The sequence below is a fragment of the Mandrillus leucophaeus genome, unplaced genomic scaffold (assembly GCF_000951045.1).
Source record: "Mandrillus leucophaeus isolate KB7577 unplaced genomic scaffold, Mleu.le_1.0 Scaffold1213, whole genome shotgun sequence".
NCBI classification, from domain to species: domain Eukaryota; kingdom Metazoa; phylum Chordata; class Mammalia; order Primates; family Cercopithecidae; genus Mandrillus; species Mandrillus leucophaeus.
This window is the reverse complement of record NW_012100466.1, coordinates 311,601-331,935: the sequence shown is the minus strand read 5'-3', so window position 1 is coordinate 331,935 and position 20,335 is coordinate 311,601. Positions and strand designations below refer to the sequence as shown.

The 20,335-nt window shown below is 34.2% G+C and overlaps 1 protein-coding gene across 3 annotated transcripts in view; it reads left to right on the top strand.

The window, feature by feature from the left end:
- The window catches only part of HDX (highly divergent homeobox), a 185,792-nt gene that overhangs the window by 15,600 nt on the left and 149,857 nt on the right, over positions 1 to 20,335 (top strand). For 2 of the 3 annotated variants that reach the window (XM_011971350.1, XM_011971351.1), the window contains 2 exons: positions 11,822 to 11,968; positions 17,691 to 18,794. In XM_011971350.1, coding sequence (XP_011826740.1) covers positions 11,822 to 11,968; positions 17,691 to 18,794 — 1,251 coding nt within the window. The remainder of the gene's footprint in view (positions 1 to 11,821; positions 11,969 to 17,690; positions 18,795 to 20,335) is intronic. The other variant, XM_011971352.1, reaches the window with a different exon arrangement.

The following is a 20,335-nucleotide window of genomic DNA, read 5'->3' as shown; positions in this document are numbered from 1 at the left end:
AAAATCAAATAAAATTATGCCTAGGCACTTAGTAATCCAACTGCTGAAAGCCAGAGGTAACAAAAAATGTTGAAAATAGCCATAGAAAAACAGCATATACATAGGAAAACAAGGATATGAATGACTGAATTTTTCTCATGAGAAATCATGGAGATGTAAAACAGTGGAAAAACATCTTTAAATGAAAAAAAAAAGTCAACCCAGATTCCTATAGTCCATGAAAATATGTATCAGAAATGATGACATAAAGACATTCTCAGATTTAAAAATCCTAAGAAAAATTTTCACAAACAGATCTATTCTTAAAAATGTTAAAGTAAGTTATTCAGGCTGAATGGAAATGATAGCAGGAGAAAATTTGAGTTTCAGGAGCAAAAATAGGATCAAACTAAATGGTAAATTCTGGGTAAATATTGTTCTATTTTTGTCTTCTTAAGATCCTTAAAATATGTATGACAGTTGAAAGTAAAAACGATAACATTGTGTATCAGGGTTTCTAATACATAGAGATGTACTTTGTATGATGACTAAAACACAAAGAGGGGAGGGAAAAGGGACCTAGATAGTTGTCATTGAGGTTGTAAAATATTAACTGTGTAAAAAGAAAAAATGGATATATACGTTGTAATCCTTAAAACAATCACTTAATATATGCAAAAATATTAGCAAAAAAGAAAAAAATTAAAACAGAATACCAAAAAGTATTCAGATAGTCCAAAAGAAGTGGAAAAAAGAGATCAATATCAGAGGGACAAACAGAAAACAACAAATAAAACGGTATACCTATATCCTACCTTATCAGTAATTACATTAAATGTAGTGGTATAAAGAACCTAATTAAAAGACATTGTCATATTGGATTAAATAACCAAACTATATGTTTTATAAAAGAAATACATTTTATATATAAAGACATAGGGTAAAATACAATATAGAAAGTGATATACTATGGTACAGCAATCAAAACAAAGCTGGAGTATATATATTGGTGTCTGGCAAAGTAGAATGCAGAGCAAAAACTAGTACCAGGAATAAAGAGAGGCATTACATAACTAAAGAATAAAGAGTCAATTTGCCAAAAAGATGTAACAATACTACATGTATATGTGCCTAACAACTGATCTTCAAAATACATGAAGCAAAAAGTTGGCTAGGCCTGGTGGCTAACACCAGTAATCCTAGCACTTTGGGAGGCCAAGGAGGGCAGATCACTTGAGGCCAGGAGTTCAAGACCAGCCTGGCCAACATGGTGAAACACCGTCTCTACTAAAAATACAAAAATTAGCTAGGTGTGTTGATGTATGCCTATAATCCCAGCTACTCAGGAGGCATGAGAATTGCTTGAACCCAGGAAATGGAAGTTGCAGAGAGCCAAGTTTGTGCCACTGCACTCCAGCCTGCGTGATGGAGTGAGACTATGTTTCAAACAAACAAACAAACAAACAAACAAACAAACAAACACCTAAAGCAAAAACTTCCAGAACTGAAAATAAAAATAGACAAATCCATAGTTATATATGGAGATTACACCATTTCTCTTTTAGTAATTGATAGAAAAAGTTGTGAAGAAGTCAGTAAGGATGTAGAAAACCTGAAAAATACTATCAAACAACATGACCTAATTGACATTTTTAGAAATGACCACCCAACAGCAGAATATACATTCCTTTCAAGTGTTCATGGAACAGTCACCAAGAGAAATCATTTTCTGAGACATAAAGCACAATTAAAAAAAATTTAAAGAACTGACATGATAAAAAGTATGTTCTCTGATCATAATGAAATTACACTAAAAATTAATAATAGAAAGATATCTGGAAATGCCCTAAATATTTTAATTAAACAATAAACAAGAGAAATTGGAAAATATTTTGAACTGAATGATAATTAAAATATACTTTATCAGAATTTTTAGAATGTAAACAAAGCAATACTTAGAAGTAAATTTAACATTAATTGCTTGTATTTGGAAAAGAAGAAAGGTCTCAGATAAACAGTATAAGATTCCATCTCAAGGAACTAGGAAAAGAAATGTAAATTAAATCCAAACAAAGCCAAATGAAGAGGCTAGTAAATATAAGATCAGATCAACTTCACTGATCATCAGAGAAATACAAATAAAACTGCAGTGAGATACCATTTCACGCCAGTCAAAATGGCTATTTTTAAAAATTCAAAAAATAACAGATATTGGTGAGAATGTGGAAAAGATGAGACAATTACATGCTATTGGTAGGAATGTAAGTAAATTAGTTCAACCTCTGATATAGTTTGGCAGTGTCCCCATGAAAATCTCATCTTGAATTACAGTTCCCATAATCCCCATGGGAGGGACCCTGTGGGAGGTAATTGAATCATGGGGTGGTATCCCCCATGCTATTTTCATGATAGTGAGCAAACTATCACAAGATCTTATGGTCTTCTAAGGAACTTCCCTCTTCACTTGGTTCTCATTCTTTTATTTCTTGCCATCATGTGAAGAAGGACATGTTTGCTTCCCCTTCTGTCATGACTGTAAGTTTTGAGGCCTCCCCAGTCATGTGGAATTATGAGTCACTTAAAACTCTTTCATTAATAAATTACCCAGTCTCAAGCAATTCTTTATAGCAGCATGAGAACAGACTAATACAGTAAATTGGTACTGCAAGTGGGGCACTGCTATAAGGATACCCAAAAATGTGGAAGCAACTTTGGAACTGAGTAACAAGCAGAGGTTGGAACAGTTTGCATGGCTCGAAGAAGACGGGAAAATGTGAGAAAATTTGTAACTTCCTAGAGACTTGGAGGGCTCAGAAGACAGAAAGATGTAGGGAAGTTTGGAACTTCCTAGAGACTTGTCAAATGGCTTTGACCAAAATGCTGATAGTGATATGGACAATGAAGTCCAGGCTGAGGTGGTGTCAGATGAAGATGAGAAACTTGTTGGAAACTGGGGTAAAGGTAGCTCTTGCTATACAAAAAGACTGGTGGTATTTTACCCCTTACCTAAAGATCTGTGAAACTTTGAACTTGAGAGATGATTTAGGGTATCTGCTGCAAGACATTTCTAAGTGACAAAGCATTTAAGAGGAAGCAGAGCATAAAAGTTTGGAAAACGTACAGCCTGATGATGCAGTGAAGAAAATTACATTTTCTGGTGAGAAATTCAAGCCAGCTGCAGAAATTTGCATAAGTAATGAGGAGCCAAATGCTAATCATCAAGACAATGGAGAAAACGTCTCCAGGGCATTTCAGAGGTCTTCACGGCAGCCCGCCCATCAGAGGTGCAGGGACCTACAAAGAAAAAATGGTTTCATGGGTCAGGCCCTGGGCCTTGCTACTTTGTGCAGTCGGGACTTGGTGCCCTGCATTCCAGCCATGGCTAAAAAGAGCCAACATACAGCTCAGGCCATTGCTTCAGGGGGTGCAAAGCCACCTAAACCTTGGTGACTTACACATGTTGTTGGTCCTGCAGGTGCACATAAGTCAAGAATTGAGGTTTGGGAACCTCCACCTAGATTTCAGAGGATGTATGAAAATACCTGGATGTCCCTGCAGACATTTGCTTCATGGGTGGAGCCCTCGTGGAGAACCTCTGCTAGGGCAATGTGGAAGGGACATGTGGGGTTGGAGCCCCTGCACAGAGAGTAGAGCTGTGGGAAGAGGACCACTGTCCTTGACACAAGAATGGCCAATCAACCGACACCTTGCACCATGAGCCTGGAAAAGACATGTACATTTAACACCAGTCTGTGAAATCAGCTGGGATGGGGGCTGTATCCTGCAAAGCCACAAGATTGGAGCTGCCCAAGCCCCTTGAAGCCCATCCCTTGCATCAGCATAAACTGAATTTGGGACATGGAGTCAAAGGAGATCATTTTGGAACTTTAAGTTTTAATGACTACCCTGTTGGATTTTGAACTTGCATGGGGCCTATAGCCCATTTATTTTGGCCAATTTCTCCCATTTAGAATGGTGTATTTACCCAATGCCTGTACTCCCACTGTATCTAGGAAGTAACTAACTTGCTCTTGATGTTACAGGCTCATAGGTGGAAGTGACTTGCCTTGTCTCAGATGAGACTTTTGACTTGGACTTTTGGGTTAATGCTGGAATGAGTTAAGACTTTGGGGGATTTTTGGAAGGGTATGATTGTGTTTTGAAATGTGAGGACATGAGATTTGGGAGGGGCCAGAGATGGAATGATATGGTTTGGCTGTGTCCCCACCAAAATCTCAACTTGAAATATACCTCCCAGAATTCCCACATGTTGTGGAAGGGACCAATGGGAGACAATTGACTCATGGGGGTAGTTTATCCCATGCTATTCTTATGATAATGAGTAAGTTCTCATGAGATGTTATGGTTTTATAAGGGGCTTCCACTTTTCTTGGCTATCATTATTCTCTTTCCTGCCACCATGAGAAGATGAACATGTTTACTTTCCCTTCTGCCATGATTGTAAGTTTCCTGAAGCCTCCCCAGCCATGCAGAACTGTTAGTCAATTAAACCTCTTTCCTCTTTAAGTTACCCAGTCTTGGAAAGTTCTTTATAGCAGTATGAGAATGGACTAATACAACCCCTGTGAAAAGCAGTATGGAAATTTCTCAAAGAACTAAAACTAGAACTATTATTTGACCCAGTAGTATCACCACTGGGTATCTACCCAAAGGAAAAAAAAAATTGTCTTATCTAAAAGATACCTTGACTCATATATATATTTCAGCTCTATTCATAATAACAAAGACATGGAATCAATCTAAGTGTCTATCAACAGTGGATTAGACAACGAAAATGTGGCACATATACAACATGAAATACTCCATAGCCATAAATAAGAATGAAATCATATTCTTTGCAACAACATGGATGCAGCTGGAGGCCATTATCCCAAGTGAATTAATACAAAAACAGAAAGTCAAATAACACATATTTTCATTTATAAGTGGAAGCTAAACAATAGGTACATGTGGACATAAAGATGGAAACAATAGACACTGACTACTCCAAAAGTGGGGAGGGAGGGAGGCAGTCAAGATTTGGAAAACTACCTATTGGGTACTATGTTCACTATTTGGGTGACGGGTTCACTAGAAGTGCAAACCCCAGCATCATCCAATATACCCAAGTAAGAAACCTTATTGCATTGGGAGTTATACCTGATGTAAATGACGAGTTGATGGGTGCTGACGAGTTGATGGGTGCAGCACAGCAACATGGCACAAGTATACATATGTAACAAACCTGCACGTTATGCACATGTACCCTAGAACTTAAAGTATAATAATAATAATAAATAAAAAAAAGAAACCTTCATATATACATCCTGAATCTAAAAGTAAAAAATAAAAAAAAATAAAAATAAAGGTTGAGATTGAATTTAGTGGTCACTGAAATTTAAGAATTAAGAAAAAAAAATTGTACAAGCACTTAAAAAGGTGAGAAAAGTTACCTGTAGAGAGGGAAAACAGATGCCAATTTGTTAATAAAATGACACAAGGCAGAAAACAAGGGTTGCAGAGTGTTGTAGGAAAATAAATATGTCCGGTAAATAGAATGGTGGACAAAATCAAACCAAATAACTTCTCAGTGATGTGGAATCTGTGGCATCAAAAGACTAACAATGAGCACTGGATCCACTATATCTCCTGTGATAAATATTGTGTCCCTTGTACATTGTATCTGGCACATTGAAGGCACTCAATATTACTTGTTGAACAAAAAATAGAGAGTAGAAATCAGTGAAAATGAAGACAGAAAAACAATAGACAAAACTAATGAAACTAAAAGCTAGTTCTTTTAAATGATCAATAACAGTGATCTTTTAAAAGATCAGTAAATAAATGCTAAATAAAGAAGAACAATTTACCAATACCAAGAAGAAAAAAGGTACATCACCCCAGACCTTACAGACAGTAAAACAATAATAATACAATAAACTATTAATAAACAACTTTATACCTTTGAATTCAACAACTTACATGAAATGGAGCAATTCCTTGAAAGACACAAAGTATCAAAACTCACTCGATAATAAATAGATTATCTGAATAATATTGAAATGTAATTTGTACTTCAAAACATTCCCACAAAGAAAACTCCATGTTCAGATGGTTTCGCTGGTGATTTCTAAGAAAGATTTAAATAAAATTATTAGCAATTCCATGTGATTTCTTTTAGAATACATAAATGAAGGAAATACTTCCTAACTTATTACCCTGGTACTAAAACCAAGTACAGTGCAAGAAAAGAAAACCACATGCAAATATCCCTCACAAAAATAGACTAAAACATTCTTAACCAAATATTTAAAAATTTAATCAAATTATATATAAACAGAATAATACATCACTACCAACTGAGGTTTCCTCCAGGAAGAGAAGGCTGGTTTAACATTTGAAAATCAATCAGCATAATTTACCATTTCAAAAGATTAAGGAATAAAAACTATGCAATCATTTCAATAGATGCAAGAAAAAGCATTTAACAAAATTCAATATCCATTAGTGGTAACAATAATAATAGTAATAATAAAAACTCAGTTTAATAAACATAAAAGGGAACTTCTTTAGCCTGGTGAGAGGCATGTATGAAAAACCTGTAGTGAACATCATACTTAATGGTGAAAGATTTAACGCTTTCCCTCCAAACTTGAGAATAAGGCAAGAATGTCTACTCTCATAGCTCTTATTAAAACATCATGCTTTATGTCCTAGCCAGTCCATTTAGGCCAAAATAGAAAAATGAAAGGAATGCATATCAGAAAACAAGAAATAAACTTGTCCCTGTTTGTGGACATGATTGTGTAGAAAATACCAAACAATCAACTGAATCCCCTGGAAGTAGTAAGTTAGTTTAGCAAAGTTGCAGAATACAACTTCAATATACCAAAATCAATTGCAGGTTAATAAACTAGCACTGAACAATTGGAAATGTTAAAAAAAAAATACAATTTACAGTAATACCCCCCTCAAAAAAAACCCAGAAAATATATAGGTGTTTATTTAACAGAGTATGTGCTGGATCTGTTTTCTGAAAACTATAAATCTCTAGTAAAAGAAATCAAACAAGATATAAATAATTAGCAAACGATAAGCCACAGGTGGAGAAACATTGGAAATCATATTTCTGATGAAGGGTTTGTATCCAAAATATATAATGAACCCTCAATACTCAATAATAAGTAAACAAACAACACAATTAAAACTTATGGGAAATATTTGAGTAAAACACTTCCACAAAGAAGTGGTGTATAAGTATACAAAAAGATGTTCAACAACGTTTGTTACTAGAGAAATGCAAATTAAAACCACAACAATAATATTCAATTACACACCTAGGTAATGGCTAATTTTTTAAAAAATGACTGTAATAAATGTTGATGAGGAAGTGAAAGAAATGAATCTTTCACTGAATGTTTTTCAGTGCATTTGAGAATGCAAATTTGTACAGCCAATTTTGAAAACAGGTTAACAACTTATGAAGTTAAACATACACTTACCATACCACCCAGAAATTTCATTCCTAGGTATTTACTCAAGAGAAATGAAAACTTACCTGCACACAGAAACCTGTGTACAAATGTTCTTAACAGCTTTATTCATAACAGCCAGGAACTCAAAACATTCAGTGTCCTTCAGTGGATGAATTAACTGTGGTACATTAATACAATGAAGTACGACTTTAAAAGAAAAAGGGACAAACTACTGATGACACACAGCAACACATATTTATCTCAAATGCTCTATGCTACGTAAAAGAAGCTGGCTGAAAAGTCTACATGTTGATTCCATTTATATGGTAGTCTACAGAAGTCAAAATTATAGAAACAGTGGTTGCCAGGAGCTGGGGTAGCTGGAGGGCTTGCTAATGAAGCAGCATAGGGAAACTTTTGGGAGTGAAAAAACTATTCTGTGTCTTGATTTTGGTGATGGTTTGATGACTATATACATTTCTCTTAACTCATAAAACTGTACATGAAAAAGAGTGAATTTTACTGTATGTAAGTTTAGAAGTGAATAATAACAATAGATAAAAAGTACAATATTAATATAGACATGTTGACCAAAATAAGATATTCAATGTGTTATGTTTAACTTGGCTCAACACTTTGTAAACAAAAACATCAATGGCTTATCCAAAATGCACATTTTTAATATTGGAAAGAATGTGTTATATTTGAATTGATGATGATTTATGGACTTGTCCCATTTTATTTATTTGCTTATTTATTTAGAGACAGGATTTTGTTCTGTCACCCAGGCTGGAGTGCAGTGGTGCAATCATAACTCACTGTAACCTCAAACTCCTGGGTTCAAGAGACCCTACCACCTGAACCTCCTGAATAGCTAGGTCTACTGGTCTACTGGCACATGCCACCATGCCACATTAATTAAAATTTAAAAAATAAAAATTGTAGAGGTGGGGGTCTCACCATGCTGCCCAGGCTGGTTTCAAACTCCTGGTCTCAAAAAATCCTCCTGCCTCAGCCTCCAAATGTGTCATCCCATTTAGAATATCTTGTTTTCCAGTAATGAATACTTATAAGTAAATTTTTTAGTACTTTTCAAATGTTTTAATTAGCGGGGGCATTAGTAAGGCATTGAGCTGCTTTTAAGTATGGCATCGAATCTGTAAGAACAGTGTTACATCATATAGGAATTTATCTCAAATGTTTCCATGTGAAAATATAGCCTTAGCCATCTGAAATACCTAAGGAAACAGTCATTCTTAGAAGCTGTATGTTTCAGGTACTTCCAAAGCAACAAATCTAAAAAAATTATACTCATTGTTCAGCTTGTTTGAATAGAACATACTAAGCATGATTTAATATTTTCTCAATGTCTTAGAATCTTCATCAAAATACTGAATCTTAAACCTGAGTAGAACCTGAAAAATTCCATATCTAAATATGATATATAAACTTAAGAGCCTAGTTATACTAAAAATATAGGTATATTACAACTATAACATGCTTTACAACTTAAAACAAATGAGTTCATATATCATAACTTATTTGTAGCAACCAGAGTGATAGACAAGATGACTTGTACAATCCAGCATTTTACAGACTTAGTAATGGGTATTCATGGAAATTAAATGATTTACCAAATTGTCAGCAATGAAGCTGAGCATAAAACCGAGGTTGTCTTATTCCTATGGGTGGGCATGTGCTGAATGGGTAGCACAATATAGAATATTGGGGGTAAAACAAAATGAATTGTTACCTCAACACTCAATCCCTTAATTCAGCCACCATCCCCACCACAACCCAACAGACTTCAATTTCCAGGGAACCAATGCTTTGTCATTTTATCTTCCACATAAATAAAAACCCAACTTTAAAAGATATTGTTTTTAAAACTCTGTTTATTTTTATTATTTTGTTGCAAATGATTAAGAAACTTGGCTGTGCAGTCATTCAGTATCTTGCCACTTCAGAGGCCAAGATAACTAGGGTGGATGAAGGTAATGATAAATTATCTTACTCAAATGGGGTTATCTAGTTGTTGTAAAGAATTAACTTCCTATAATATAGTAGATCTTTTGAGCAAAGTGGCCTTGCTGCTGTTGTTTCTGAATTTAAAGGGAAAACTAAAAGGTCCCTGCATCTGCATTGTCTATTGTCAGAGTTGCAGTATCCGGAAATCTGTTTAGTACTCAATCATCTTTATTTGGCTGTTGGTATCAATGGGGAAGGACCTGGTGTGTTTTGTAGGTTGATGTCACACTTAGATAAATGTGAGAGTTGCAGCCAGCTAATGGGAAAACATGGGGCAGATTTTATCATACTTGGTGATCACTTACATCTTGTACTGTAGGCTTTTTGCAGTAGGTACAGCCTTGCAGAGGAGGATCAGAGCTCTGATTGTACATTAATGATTTGAAGTTCACCATTGTCCTCAGAACCCATTTCAAAGTACCTTGCTTCTAAATCCATACCAGCTTCTAAATACCAGAAATATTTCCGGTATTTGACCTCTATCTTCTGACTCTTCTCTTGACTGTGGCTGAATCATTTAGGAAAAGAAACCCCAAACTGCTCTGAAATCTGGCAGCCATGATAGTGAAAAAAAAAAAAAAATGCTTTAATGGATATTGTTCCTGCTCACTTGTCCACGCATCCTTGAAAATTTCGTTCAGTTTAGACTTACACATTAGTGCACTGAATGAGATCCCCTTCAGAAAGTCAGTAGAAGTCTTTGCTTCTGATGTTTCAGAGAGAAACTTTACTCTCATCTTTCCTGGTGCTTGCCTACATCTGATTTTCTCTCATCAGATCTCTTAACATTAGATAGGAGATAGATGAGATAGACGCTTGTGTGGGCAAGAAAGAAAGTCAGGTGTACCGACTGCACTGGATGACTGGGTGACTACTTACTTTCCTTATTAGAGAGCTTTATTGTTCAAAGCATTCAGAGAAAGATGTTATTTCCATGTCAATGTACTTGATTATTTCCATACACAGTATGCTAGAAAAATTCCTGTCTGGTTTGGCTTGAAGAGCTTTGTTGTTGCTCTTTTTTTCTTTTTTCTTTTCTTTTCTTTTCTTTTCTTTCTTTTTTCTTTTCTTCTTTTCTTTTCTTCTTCTCCCTTTCCTTCCTTCCTTCCTTCCTTCCCTCCTTCCTTCCTTCCTTCCTTCCTTCCTTTCTTCCTTTCTTTTCTTTTCTTTTCTTTCCTCTTTTTTTCTGTTTTGAGACAGTTTCTGTCACCCAGGCTGGAGTACAGTGGTGTGATTTCAGCTCACTGCAACCTCCACATCCGGGGTTCAAGCAATCCTCCTACCTCAGCCTCCCAAGTAGCTGGGACCACAGGCTCACACCACCGTGCCCAACTAATGTGTTGCTGTTTTCTTAATTTTGAGGAGACACTTTTCTTGGAAAAGATGTGGTATTTTTTTCTGTCAATTTTTGGGATTAACAAGTTTAGTGTGACAGCTTTTGACAAGAACCCAAAATTGACTTAATCTAATCACAAGGATTCTTTATTAAACGCACTACTAGAATTTATCGTTTTTAAAGAAGAGTTTGACTTGACTTTTATTCTTTAAATTCACAGAGTTGTATACCCTTAGTATTAAACATTTTATCTATTGGCAGGAAAGATAAAACATTTTTCTAACTTATCTTGTCAAATTGTGATGATGTCAATTTAATTAAAAGGTACATAGTTTTAACATGGCTGTTTTTAGTAAAATGTACATAATTTAAAATTTTTATGTATATTCTATGTTTATTAAAATAATTATTTTGGTTAGTATTCCCTAAAGCACAGAAATGTTCACAGTCACTAAACCTTCTTTTTTATATTTAAGCTCTAAAGAGAGGTTTTGTTTTAATATATAAGAAGAATCCCTTTATCCAAGAGGAAAAACAAAAGCACCCTTTTGTTCCAGAGCAGAGCTTCTGGCTATAAGACATATGCCAGATGCCTTGCTTGACAAAGAACAGTGAGTGTCCCTGTTGATAATTGATCACGTATGGCTACCACCATCTCTGACTTTACTAGCCATAAATATTTATTTCAGTGAAATTACCTTTTTTCCCCCCATGTATTAACACTAACCAGATAAAGACTTTCCTCTTTTTTGTTTTGTGTTTTTTTTCTTTAAAGTTGGTACATTATCTGAATAAATTCAATAAGTGTTTGCACTATGCATATTTTTCATTGAGAAGCTGTCTCCCTTTAGCACACAAATTATTGCCCACTACTGGGGATTAATTCACTTGCAGAAGTCTTACAGCTTGGAAGCACTGAAATTGTATAAAAAAAATAGGAGTACAAATTCTACACATACCAAATTTTTATTCCAATTTTCAGAGTATCTTCTTTTATTTTTAGATGAATCTACGTTCTGTATTTACTGTAGAACAACAAAGGATTTTACAGCGTTATTATGAAAATGGAATGACAAATCAAAGTAAAAATTGCTTTCAGCTCATATTACAGTGTGCACAGGAGACTAAGCTGGACTTCAGTGTAGTCAGGGTAAGTATTGAGGTCTTACACTCAAATTTAAAGCTTCTTATTACAAGTGATATTTGCTTAATACGAGAAAAATACTCAGGGTATGAAGTCACTAATTTTATAAACAACTTCACTTCCCTGGTATAACAATACTGTTTTAAAAATAAATAGGACTAATCTTTCAGTTTGTATTTGTTTCTATAAATACCTTGAAAACACAAAAACCCTTGCAGTGTAAGCATCTTTTTAAAATCTTAGCTTTTTAATCTAATACATACATTTAAGATTCATTGTTGATCTTATGCTCTTTAAACCCCAAATTAATGTAGATGTAATCCCCAAAAATGATATCAGTAAAACAGGCATTTATCAAGTGAATACTATAGGTGATGTATTTTTCATTGTATCTGAATTTTTCATCAGGCATTTGGTCTGCTTTATAAATACGTTCTCTTTCTAAGCAAAATGCGTGCATTTTGATGGGTAGGCAAGTAAGGGACAAGGAATCCTAAGGGAATAAATTTTTCTTTATCACAGTCATAGTTATTCAGCTGTAAAAATCAGAGCTGCTACATTCTTGAAAGGTAATGAGAAGGTGATTGAGAAAAGGCAAGAAATAAATCTAACAGAACTGGTCACGGATTTTATTGAATGCATAGGAACTTTTATGTGTGTTTGAAAATGTTACAAATCCTCTTGGTGTGAAATCTTAGTGATTGAAAGATTAGCAACTTTCTCCTACTTCACATTCATTAGGCTAATTTAGGAAAGAGAAAGGATGTCTGTTCTTAAGTTTATTTTGCTTTCGATGTACCGTCAAAGAACCTAAAGATAAGTATAGCTTAATAATTATTCAGAATATGTGTTTCTTAAAGACTACAATATTTATTCGCCTTCAAATAGGGAATTATGCCACCAATTCTAGACAAAAATATCCAGGATATGTGTTTCTTTTTTTTCTTTTTTTTTTTTCTTTTTTTTTTTGAAATGGAGTTTTGCTCTTGTTGCCCAGGCTGGAGCGCAGTGGCGCGATCTCAGCTCTCTGCAGCCTCCACCTCCCGGGTTCAAGCGATTCTCCTGCCTCAGCCTCCCAAGTAGCTGGAATTACAGGTGCCCACCACCACGCCTGGCTAATTCTTTGTAGTTTTAGTAAAGACTGGGTTTCGCCATGTTGGACAGGTTGGTCTCGAACTCCTGACCTCAGATGAACTGCCCGCCTCGGCTTCCCAAAGAGCTGGGATCACAGGCGTGAGCCACCGCACTCGGCCCAGGATATCTGTTTCTTATTTTCTGAGACCAGTCATCATACTCAGATTTGTTTAAGAACCAGAAATATCTCCTATTAACAGCTCTACATGGCTTATTTGAAATATCTTCACTAAGCCACAGAGCAAAATGTCTAACTGTATTAGAAAATATAATATAAAAATGTATTAGATTTTAAGTTGATGAGATTGCAGTTAACAAGTGCTACTTTCTTTTTCCTGCAGTAATTTTCTCTGCTTTTTTTTTTTTTCTTTTATCTTGTCATTACCTTAAAGTGAAAACCCTTGCCAGGCAGCTGCATTGTGAAAATCTTTCATATTGTGAAATCTTTCATATTTCCAATGTGTTATTGCAGTCTTCCCCTCATAACTTACTTTATTGTGATTGAGTATTGAGAGTGTTGAAATACAGAGATTTATATTTATGCTCAAAATGGTGTGAAAATCTAAAACAAACAATGGGAATGAAATATATAATTTCTTAGAATATAGATTATCAGTAAAATGTTAACATGTTACAAAGAAGTGTAAAAAATGGATTCATTCCCTCCATTCCAATGTAAATTTTACAGAAATTCAGTCTTCCTAATCTAAATCCCAACACAGTTTTGATGGCTTTTCCAGTTAAAGGGCAAAAGGAATTTTTTTGTATACTCATCACTCTATATCCCACCCCCTTCCCCGGATACTTTGCTAGGGTTACATGTTCTACTTGAAAGAGATCTTTATTATTATTAATAAAGTATTCATTGCATTTTTCTTTTAAAAAATCTTTAAGTCCCACTGTATTAAGAACTCGATCTCAATGTAAAGAAAACTTAAAAAGTTAAAACATCAAGCAAAAATAAATATACTGGGGTAAAAAAACAAGAAAACAAAGAAAGAGATATAAAAAAAAGGGAAAGAAGTTTGGAGACAGTGAATTTCAAAGAGAGAACTGAAACATAAATTTATGGACACTAAAGATTAATGACCGAATGACTTTTCTTTCTTTTTTTCCTGTGTAATATCACTTTATTAGTTCCTAAGCCCAAATTCTCATCATATCAATTTTGTTTGACACATCTTTTAAGATGTAACATAAATGAGAATCATTTACATCTTATAAGCTTTGGTATATTTTGATAATAATTGATAACAACTGAACAAATTTTAGTAAAATTTAATTCAGCTTTTGGGAAACCTCAGGCAATGTAATTTCTTTATTTTCATTTTAAATGGAAATATTTCTTATATACCTTCCTATTTATATACTTTCCTACTTTTTTCAATTGAGAATGTGGAAAATAATTGAACCCTTACTTTTTTACTCAGGGTTTTCACTATGGAAATCAATTATTATACTGTGCCATAAAATAATAATACTCACAACTTGGTAAGGTATATGGAGTTATTTTTTTCCTTAAAGGACACCAGACTGCTATTTAGTGATTTCTCCCATTGCTTCTGTTTTGTGTTCCTTCTCTTTTCCCTTTAGTGAGCAATGTTTAGTGAACAATTTTAGTTTTGGTACTCTCGGGGTGCCTGTCAACAGCAACCTCTATCACTAATATCCCTTCTATTTTGCAATTTCTAATTTGTTGTTGACAGTTGGTTTTAAGGTTAGGTGTTGTAGTGAAGTACATGGATCTCGTGACATCTATGTTGGTTGTGTTCTGGACAAGGGAGGTTGCTAGGTTGCTATATAGCTATTTCTTATGTATATGGATATTATTCTACTGCATTTTACTTTTTGATGGGTACATTATATAAATATCTATTAAGCTACATAAGAAACTATATATAATATGCATATGCATGTATAAACTATACAACTTTATAAGTAAGCCATAAATTTGCAATGCACTAAAATCACTCTTAAACTTCCTGAGTTAAAGTAGACATTGAGTGAAGAGAACACAGTAGGTTATGTTGTGTGCGTGTGTTTTTCTTTTTTTAAGTGACCCAGAGCTGTCCTCCAGATGTCATAGTTCTTGAATTCAAATTTTATAGTTTTACTGTGCTTTCCCATTAAATTTTTTAATGTAATGCTTTTATATTTTTGTAAAGATTATGTACAAATACGTTATGCTTCTCACAGATTATTTTTACTTAAAAAGTCATAATGTGGCAACTTATTTTGAATATTTGTAAAATTCAACTTTTAACATTTTAGTTTTAAATATTTCTCTAGTATATAATTTAAAACCTTTTAGTTTTTCTCCCGTCTCCTGTGACATTTATATTCGTACATCTTTCTGCTTATCATTCTCACTCCTGCTGTTTCATGAAAGTCAGAGTGAGTTTAAAATTTCCACTGCCTCATGTGAAGTAAAGTGGAACACTACAGTTTGTGGAACATTTTCTTTATGGAAGAAACAATAATTATAAAAATAAAATGGCCAATAGAGATGACTATTTTCAGGAGTTTCTAACCACTACATGTAGGGTAGTGGAAGGTTTAATGTGTTTTCAGGCAAGGTAGAATTGACGGAATCTTTGCTCTCTCACTTGCGCCTAGAATATCCTTCCACAAGCTATTTATTATTTATGAACCTCAGTTTCTTCATTTACACAATTAGAAAAATAACACCTACAAAAGGAGGTTTTTTATACATATGTATATATATAACACTCTATATAGACAGATCTATTATAGATCCTTTATTATAGAACCTTTATAGATTATTATATATTCTTTATACTTTAGATTTTTTATTTTATTTTTTTCTTTTACCTGTATGTACACCTTGGTTCTAAGGCAAATGAAAATCTATCTATCTATCTATCTATCTATCTATCTATCTATCTATCTATCTATCTATCTATCATCTGTCTATCTATAGAGAGATCACATAATGGGGATTCAATACATATTAGCTTTTATTTACAGTATTACAGCAACACTAATGTATATAATTTTAAATTGTATAAGATGTACAGTAAACATTGAAAATTTGACAGTTTATGTGGTCTTCAAAAACACATCCATATAAAAGTTAAACAAATATACTCTGAACCATGTTTGTTCAAGGCTGGTTCATTTCATGTTTTCATTTATTCAGTTCTTTTAATTCTTTTTTAGGAAAATTTTTGGTGGAGACCGAGTCCCCCTATATTGCTCAGGCTGGTCTCAAGATGTTGGCCTCAAGAGATCCTCCTGCCTGGCTTCCCAAAGTGCTGGGGTTACAGGCATGGGCCACTGGGCCTGGCCTGTTTAATTCTTAATAGATTAATGTGCTTTGGTGTTTATAATATGGTATGCATTTTGGAATCATTATAAAGTTTAGTAATCACATTATAGAATATATTTCTTATTGTATAATTTTAGATCCGTGACTCAGAAAAATAATACTAAGATCATTATAATAAATTACTTACATTAAAATACGTATTTTATAATTAAATCCTAAACGTCAACCACTAGTATTTTTATTAATAATCTTATTCTGTTTAGAAAATATCTATTTATTGTACAAAATTTGGTAAGTAGAGAAAAATGTAAAGAAGACAATAACTACCATAAATTAATGACAAACTGAAAACAAAATTTATAACTTGTAACAAAGAATTATTACTGTCCTTAGTAGAAAATTACTCTTACAAATCAATTTAAAAAGGTAAACACCTCAATATAAAAATAGGTAAAGGTAATGGATAGGGAATTCTATGAAAGTAATATTGTAACCATAGAAATTCATATCAAAGCAGCAATTATACACTTTTTATTTACTCCTGGACTAGTAAAGACTATAAAAAGATAATGCAAACTCTTGGTGAGGGTGTGAGGAAACCAGAACTCTTACATTGGAGGGCACTTTGAAAATATTAGAGCCTAGCAATTTTTCTTTTACTATTACATTCTAATGGAGCAGCAGTACAAAGATGCATCTACGACGAGGTATATGGCAATATGATTTATAATAAAGAATATTTCAAAAACTACTATAAATATCTGATAGTATGAAATTAAGCAAGTTACAATATATTTATAAAATGGAAGTTGATGAGCCTAAAGATTGCAATTGTGTATTTGTTTAACAACACTATGAGCATTTCTTAATGCCATTAAATAGCCTACCTTTAGTATGTTCTTAATTTTTCAGTATTATAAATAAATATATGATGAACATCATTGCATATAAACTTTATCTACATTTGTAGGTTATTTTTAGGATAAATTACCATAAATATATTTACTATGTCAAAGTGTATAAACATTTTTAAGTTTCTTGATACATATTAGTTGGATGTGTTATGAGAAGAGAAACAATAATACACTCTGTTCTCAAAGTTTGAAGGTATTTATTAAGTATGAGTCCCTGATCATCTTTGTCTTTATACTTTAGTTAGCTTTTCTGTTATTTTATCTTTTTCTTTTACTTTTATGCACACTTTGGTTCCAAGACAAATGAAAATATAATGTATCATGTAAAATTTGTTTTTTCTTGGTTTGTTTTAATTTTTTTTTTTTATAATACCATGTTTTATCCTTCCAGACGTGGGTTGGCAATAAGAGAAGAAAGATGAGTAGTAAGAACTCTGAATCTGGAACAGCAACAACAGGAACGTCTTTGTCAGCTCCAGACATTACAGTCAGAAATGTGGTTAATATTACTCGACCCTCAAGCCAGCAGTCTTCTTGGACATCTGCCAATAATGATGTCATTGTGACTGGTATATACAGTCCAGCCAGTTCATCAAGTAGGCAAGGAACAAACAAACATACAGACACACAAATTACAGAAGCACATAAAATCCCTATGCAGAAAACAGCCACTAAAAATGATACTGAGTTTCAGTTGCACATTCCTGTTCAAAGACAAGTAGCACACTGTAAAAATGCTTCCCTACTCCTAGGTGAAAAAACAATTATTTTGTCAAGACAGACAAGTGTGCTAAATGCTGGAAACTCAGTATTCAATCACACAAAGAAAAACTATGGAAACTCTTCAGTACAAGCTTCTGAAATGACAGTACCTCAAAAATCTTCTGTGTGCCACCGACCTTATAAAATTGAACCAGTTGGGATTCAAAGGTCATATAAGCCTGAACACACAGGTCCAGCATTACATAACTTATGTGGGCAAAAGCCAACTATTAGAGACCCTTACTGTAGAACACAAAACTTGGAAATCCGTGAAGTGTTTTCATTGGCAGTTAGCGATTACCCCCAGAGAATTCTGGGAGGAAATGCCCCACAGAAGCCTAGCTCAGCAGAAGGAAATTGTTTGTCCATTGCAATGGAGACTGGAGATGCTGAGGATGAATATGCCAGAGAGGAAGAGCTGGCATCGATGAGAGCACAGATACCAAGCTATTCGAGATTTTATGAAAGTGGCAGTTCCCTTCGAGCTGAGAACCAAAGTACAACCTTGCCTGGACCAGGAAGAAATATGCCGAATTCACAAATGGTGAATATTAGAGATATGCCAGACAGTGTACTGTATCAAAACAGAAACTACCATTTGACACCACGGACCTCATTACATACAGCATCTAGTACAATATACAGTAATACAAATCCGTTACGGAGTAATTTTTCTCCTCATTTTGCATCATCAAACCAATTGAGATTATCACAAAACCAAAACAATTACCAGGTAATGTGTAAATTTATTTTATAAAGGTTTTAAAAACTGTGTTTGTATCCAGTTAGATTTGGGACCTGGATCGCTTAACTCGTGTATTGAAGTAATGTGAGATTTTTGCTTCAAAGTGGTGGTTTGGGGTTAACTCCTTGAAGAATCTTGTGCTTTGTCTCTCATGTTTTTAAATGATGAGGTCTTTTTTTCAGGAATATAGTCATTTTTATAATATGACAGTTTTTTCCTGACATTTAAAATGATTTAGTTCAGGAAATGGGAGCTTAATGGGTAGTATGAAACTTCCCACTACTAAAATAGGGTTAAATTGGTCAGGCTCATGCTCTTGAAAATAGATTATTCCTATAATGGTTTTCAGTTGCATTTTGGGGAGCTGTCACTAGATGAGTGGTGGCTTCCCTGGTACATACCCAGGCAAGTCAATCATTTCTTTAGGTGCTGATGGCTGAGAAGTCAGAGGCTATGGTAACTCAGCCAACTGCTTTTTATAAATGTAAATGCTTTATTAAAACATTAAGTGAGACAGTAGTCAAAAAGTCATTTAAAAAGTTTATAGGGAAAAGACATATTCAGAGTAAGAATTATTGCAATTTTAGACCTATGTGCAAAATAGTTGTTATTTATTTACTGTTTAATATATTCAATTGTTCAGGTATGCTTCAAATAATCACATTACCAGTGAGGTATAAACCTACCTCAGAACATCTCTTAACCTATAGATAATTCCCTCTGAAAAATCTGCTTTAGAGAATTTGAATAGCAGAGCTTGAATGGTTGCCATTTTTCCTTACTACTGGCTAGAACTTCTTCTCTTTTCTTTTCTTTTCTTTTTTTTTTTTTTTTTTTTTTTTTAGACAGAGTCTCGCTCTGTTACCCAGGCTGGAGTGCAGTGACGTGATCTTGGCTCACTGCAACCTCTGCTCCCCGGTTCAAGCAATTCTCCTGCCTTAACCTCCCAAGTAGCTGGGACTACAGGCGTGTGCCACCACGCCCAGATAATTTTTGTATTTTTATTAGAGATGGGATTTCACCATGTTGACCAGACTGGTCTTGAACTCCTGACCTCAGGTGATCCGCCCCCCTCGGCCTCCCAAAGTGCTGGGATTACAGGTGTGAGCCACTGGGCCCAGCCTAGCACTTCCTATCTTTTCAACCACAATACTTAAGATTTGTCTGGATTTAAGATGCTTGCAGGCTGTTCTGAACCAGTTTAAGGAACCATCTTCTTTTAGCTCCCTCTATCTTACAGCTCTCTGCTTGAAAATGAAAAGCAATAACACAGTATAGGAAGTATCTCTCTATCATCTGGTCATAACACAAGAACTCCATCATCATCAATAGTCATTCTTTATTGATAACTGACTCATTTTTATGTGCTTGTTCTTTAAAGAAGCATGCTTAGAGTAACATTGAATCATACCATTAATATCCTCTACACATCCCTCCTTCATCCACCTACTCTTTTGCACTTCTTTACTCCTTCAGTGTTGTTCTTAATAATAGTAATAACAATAACACTTACCATTTGTTGAGGGCTG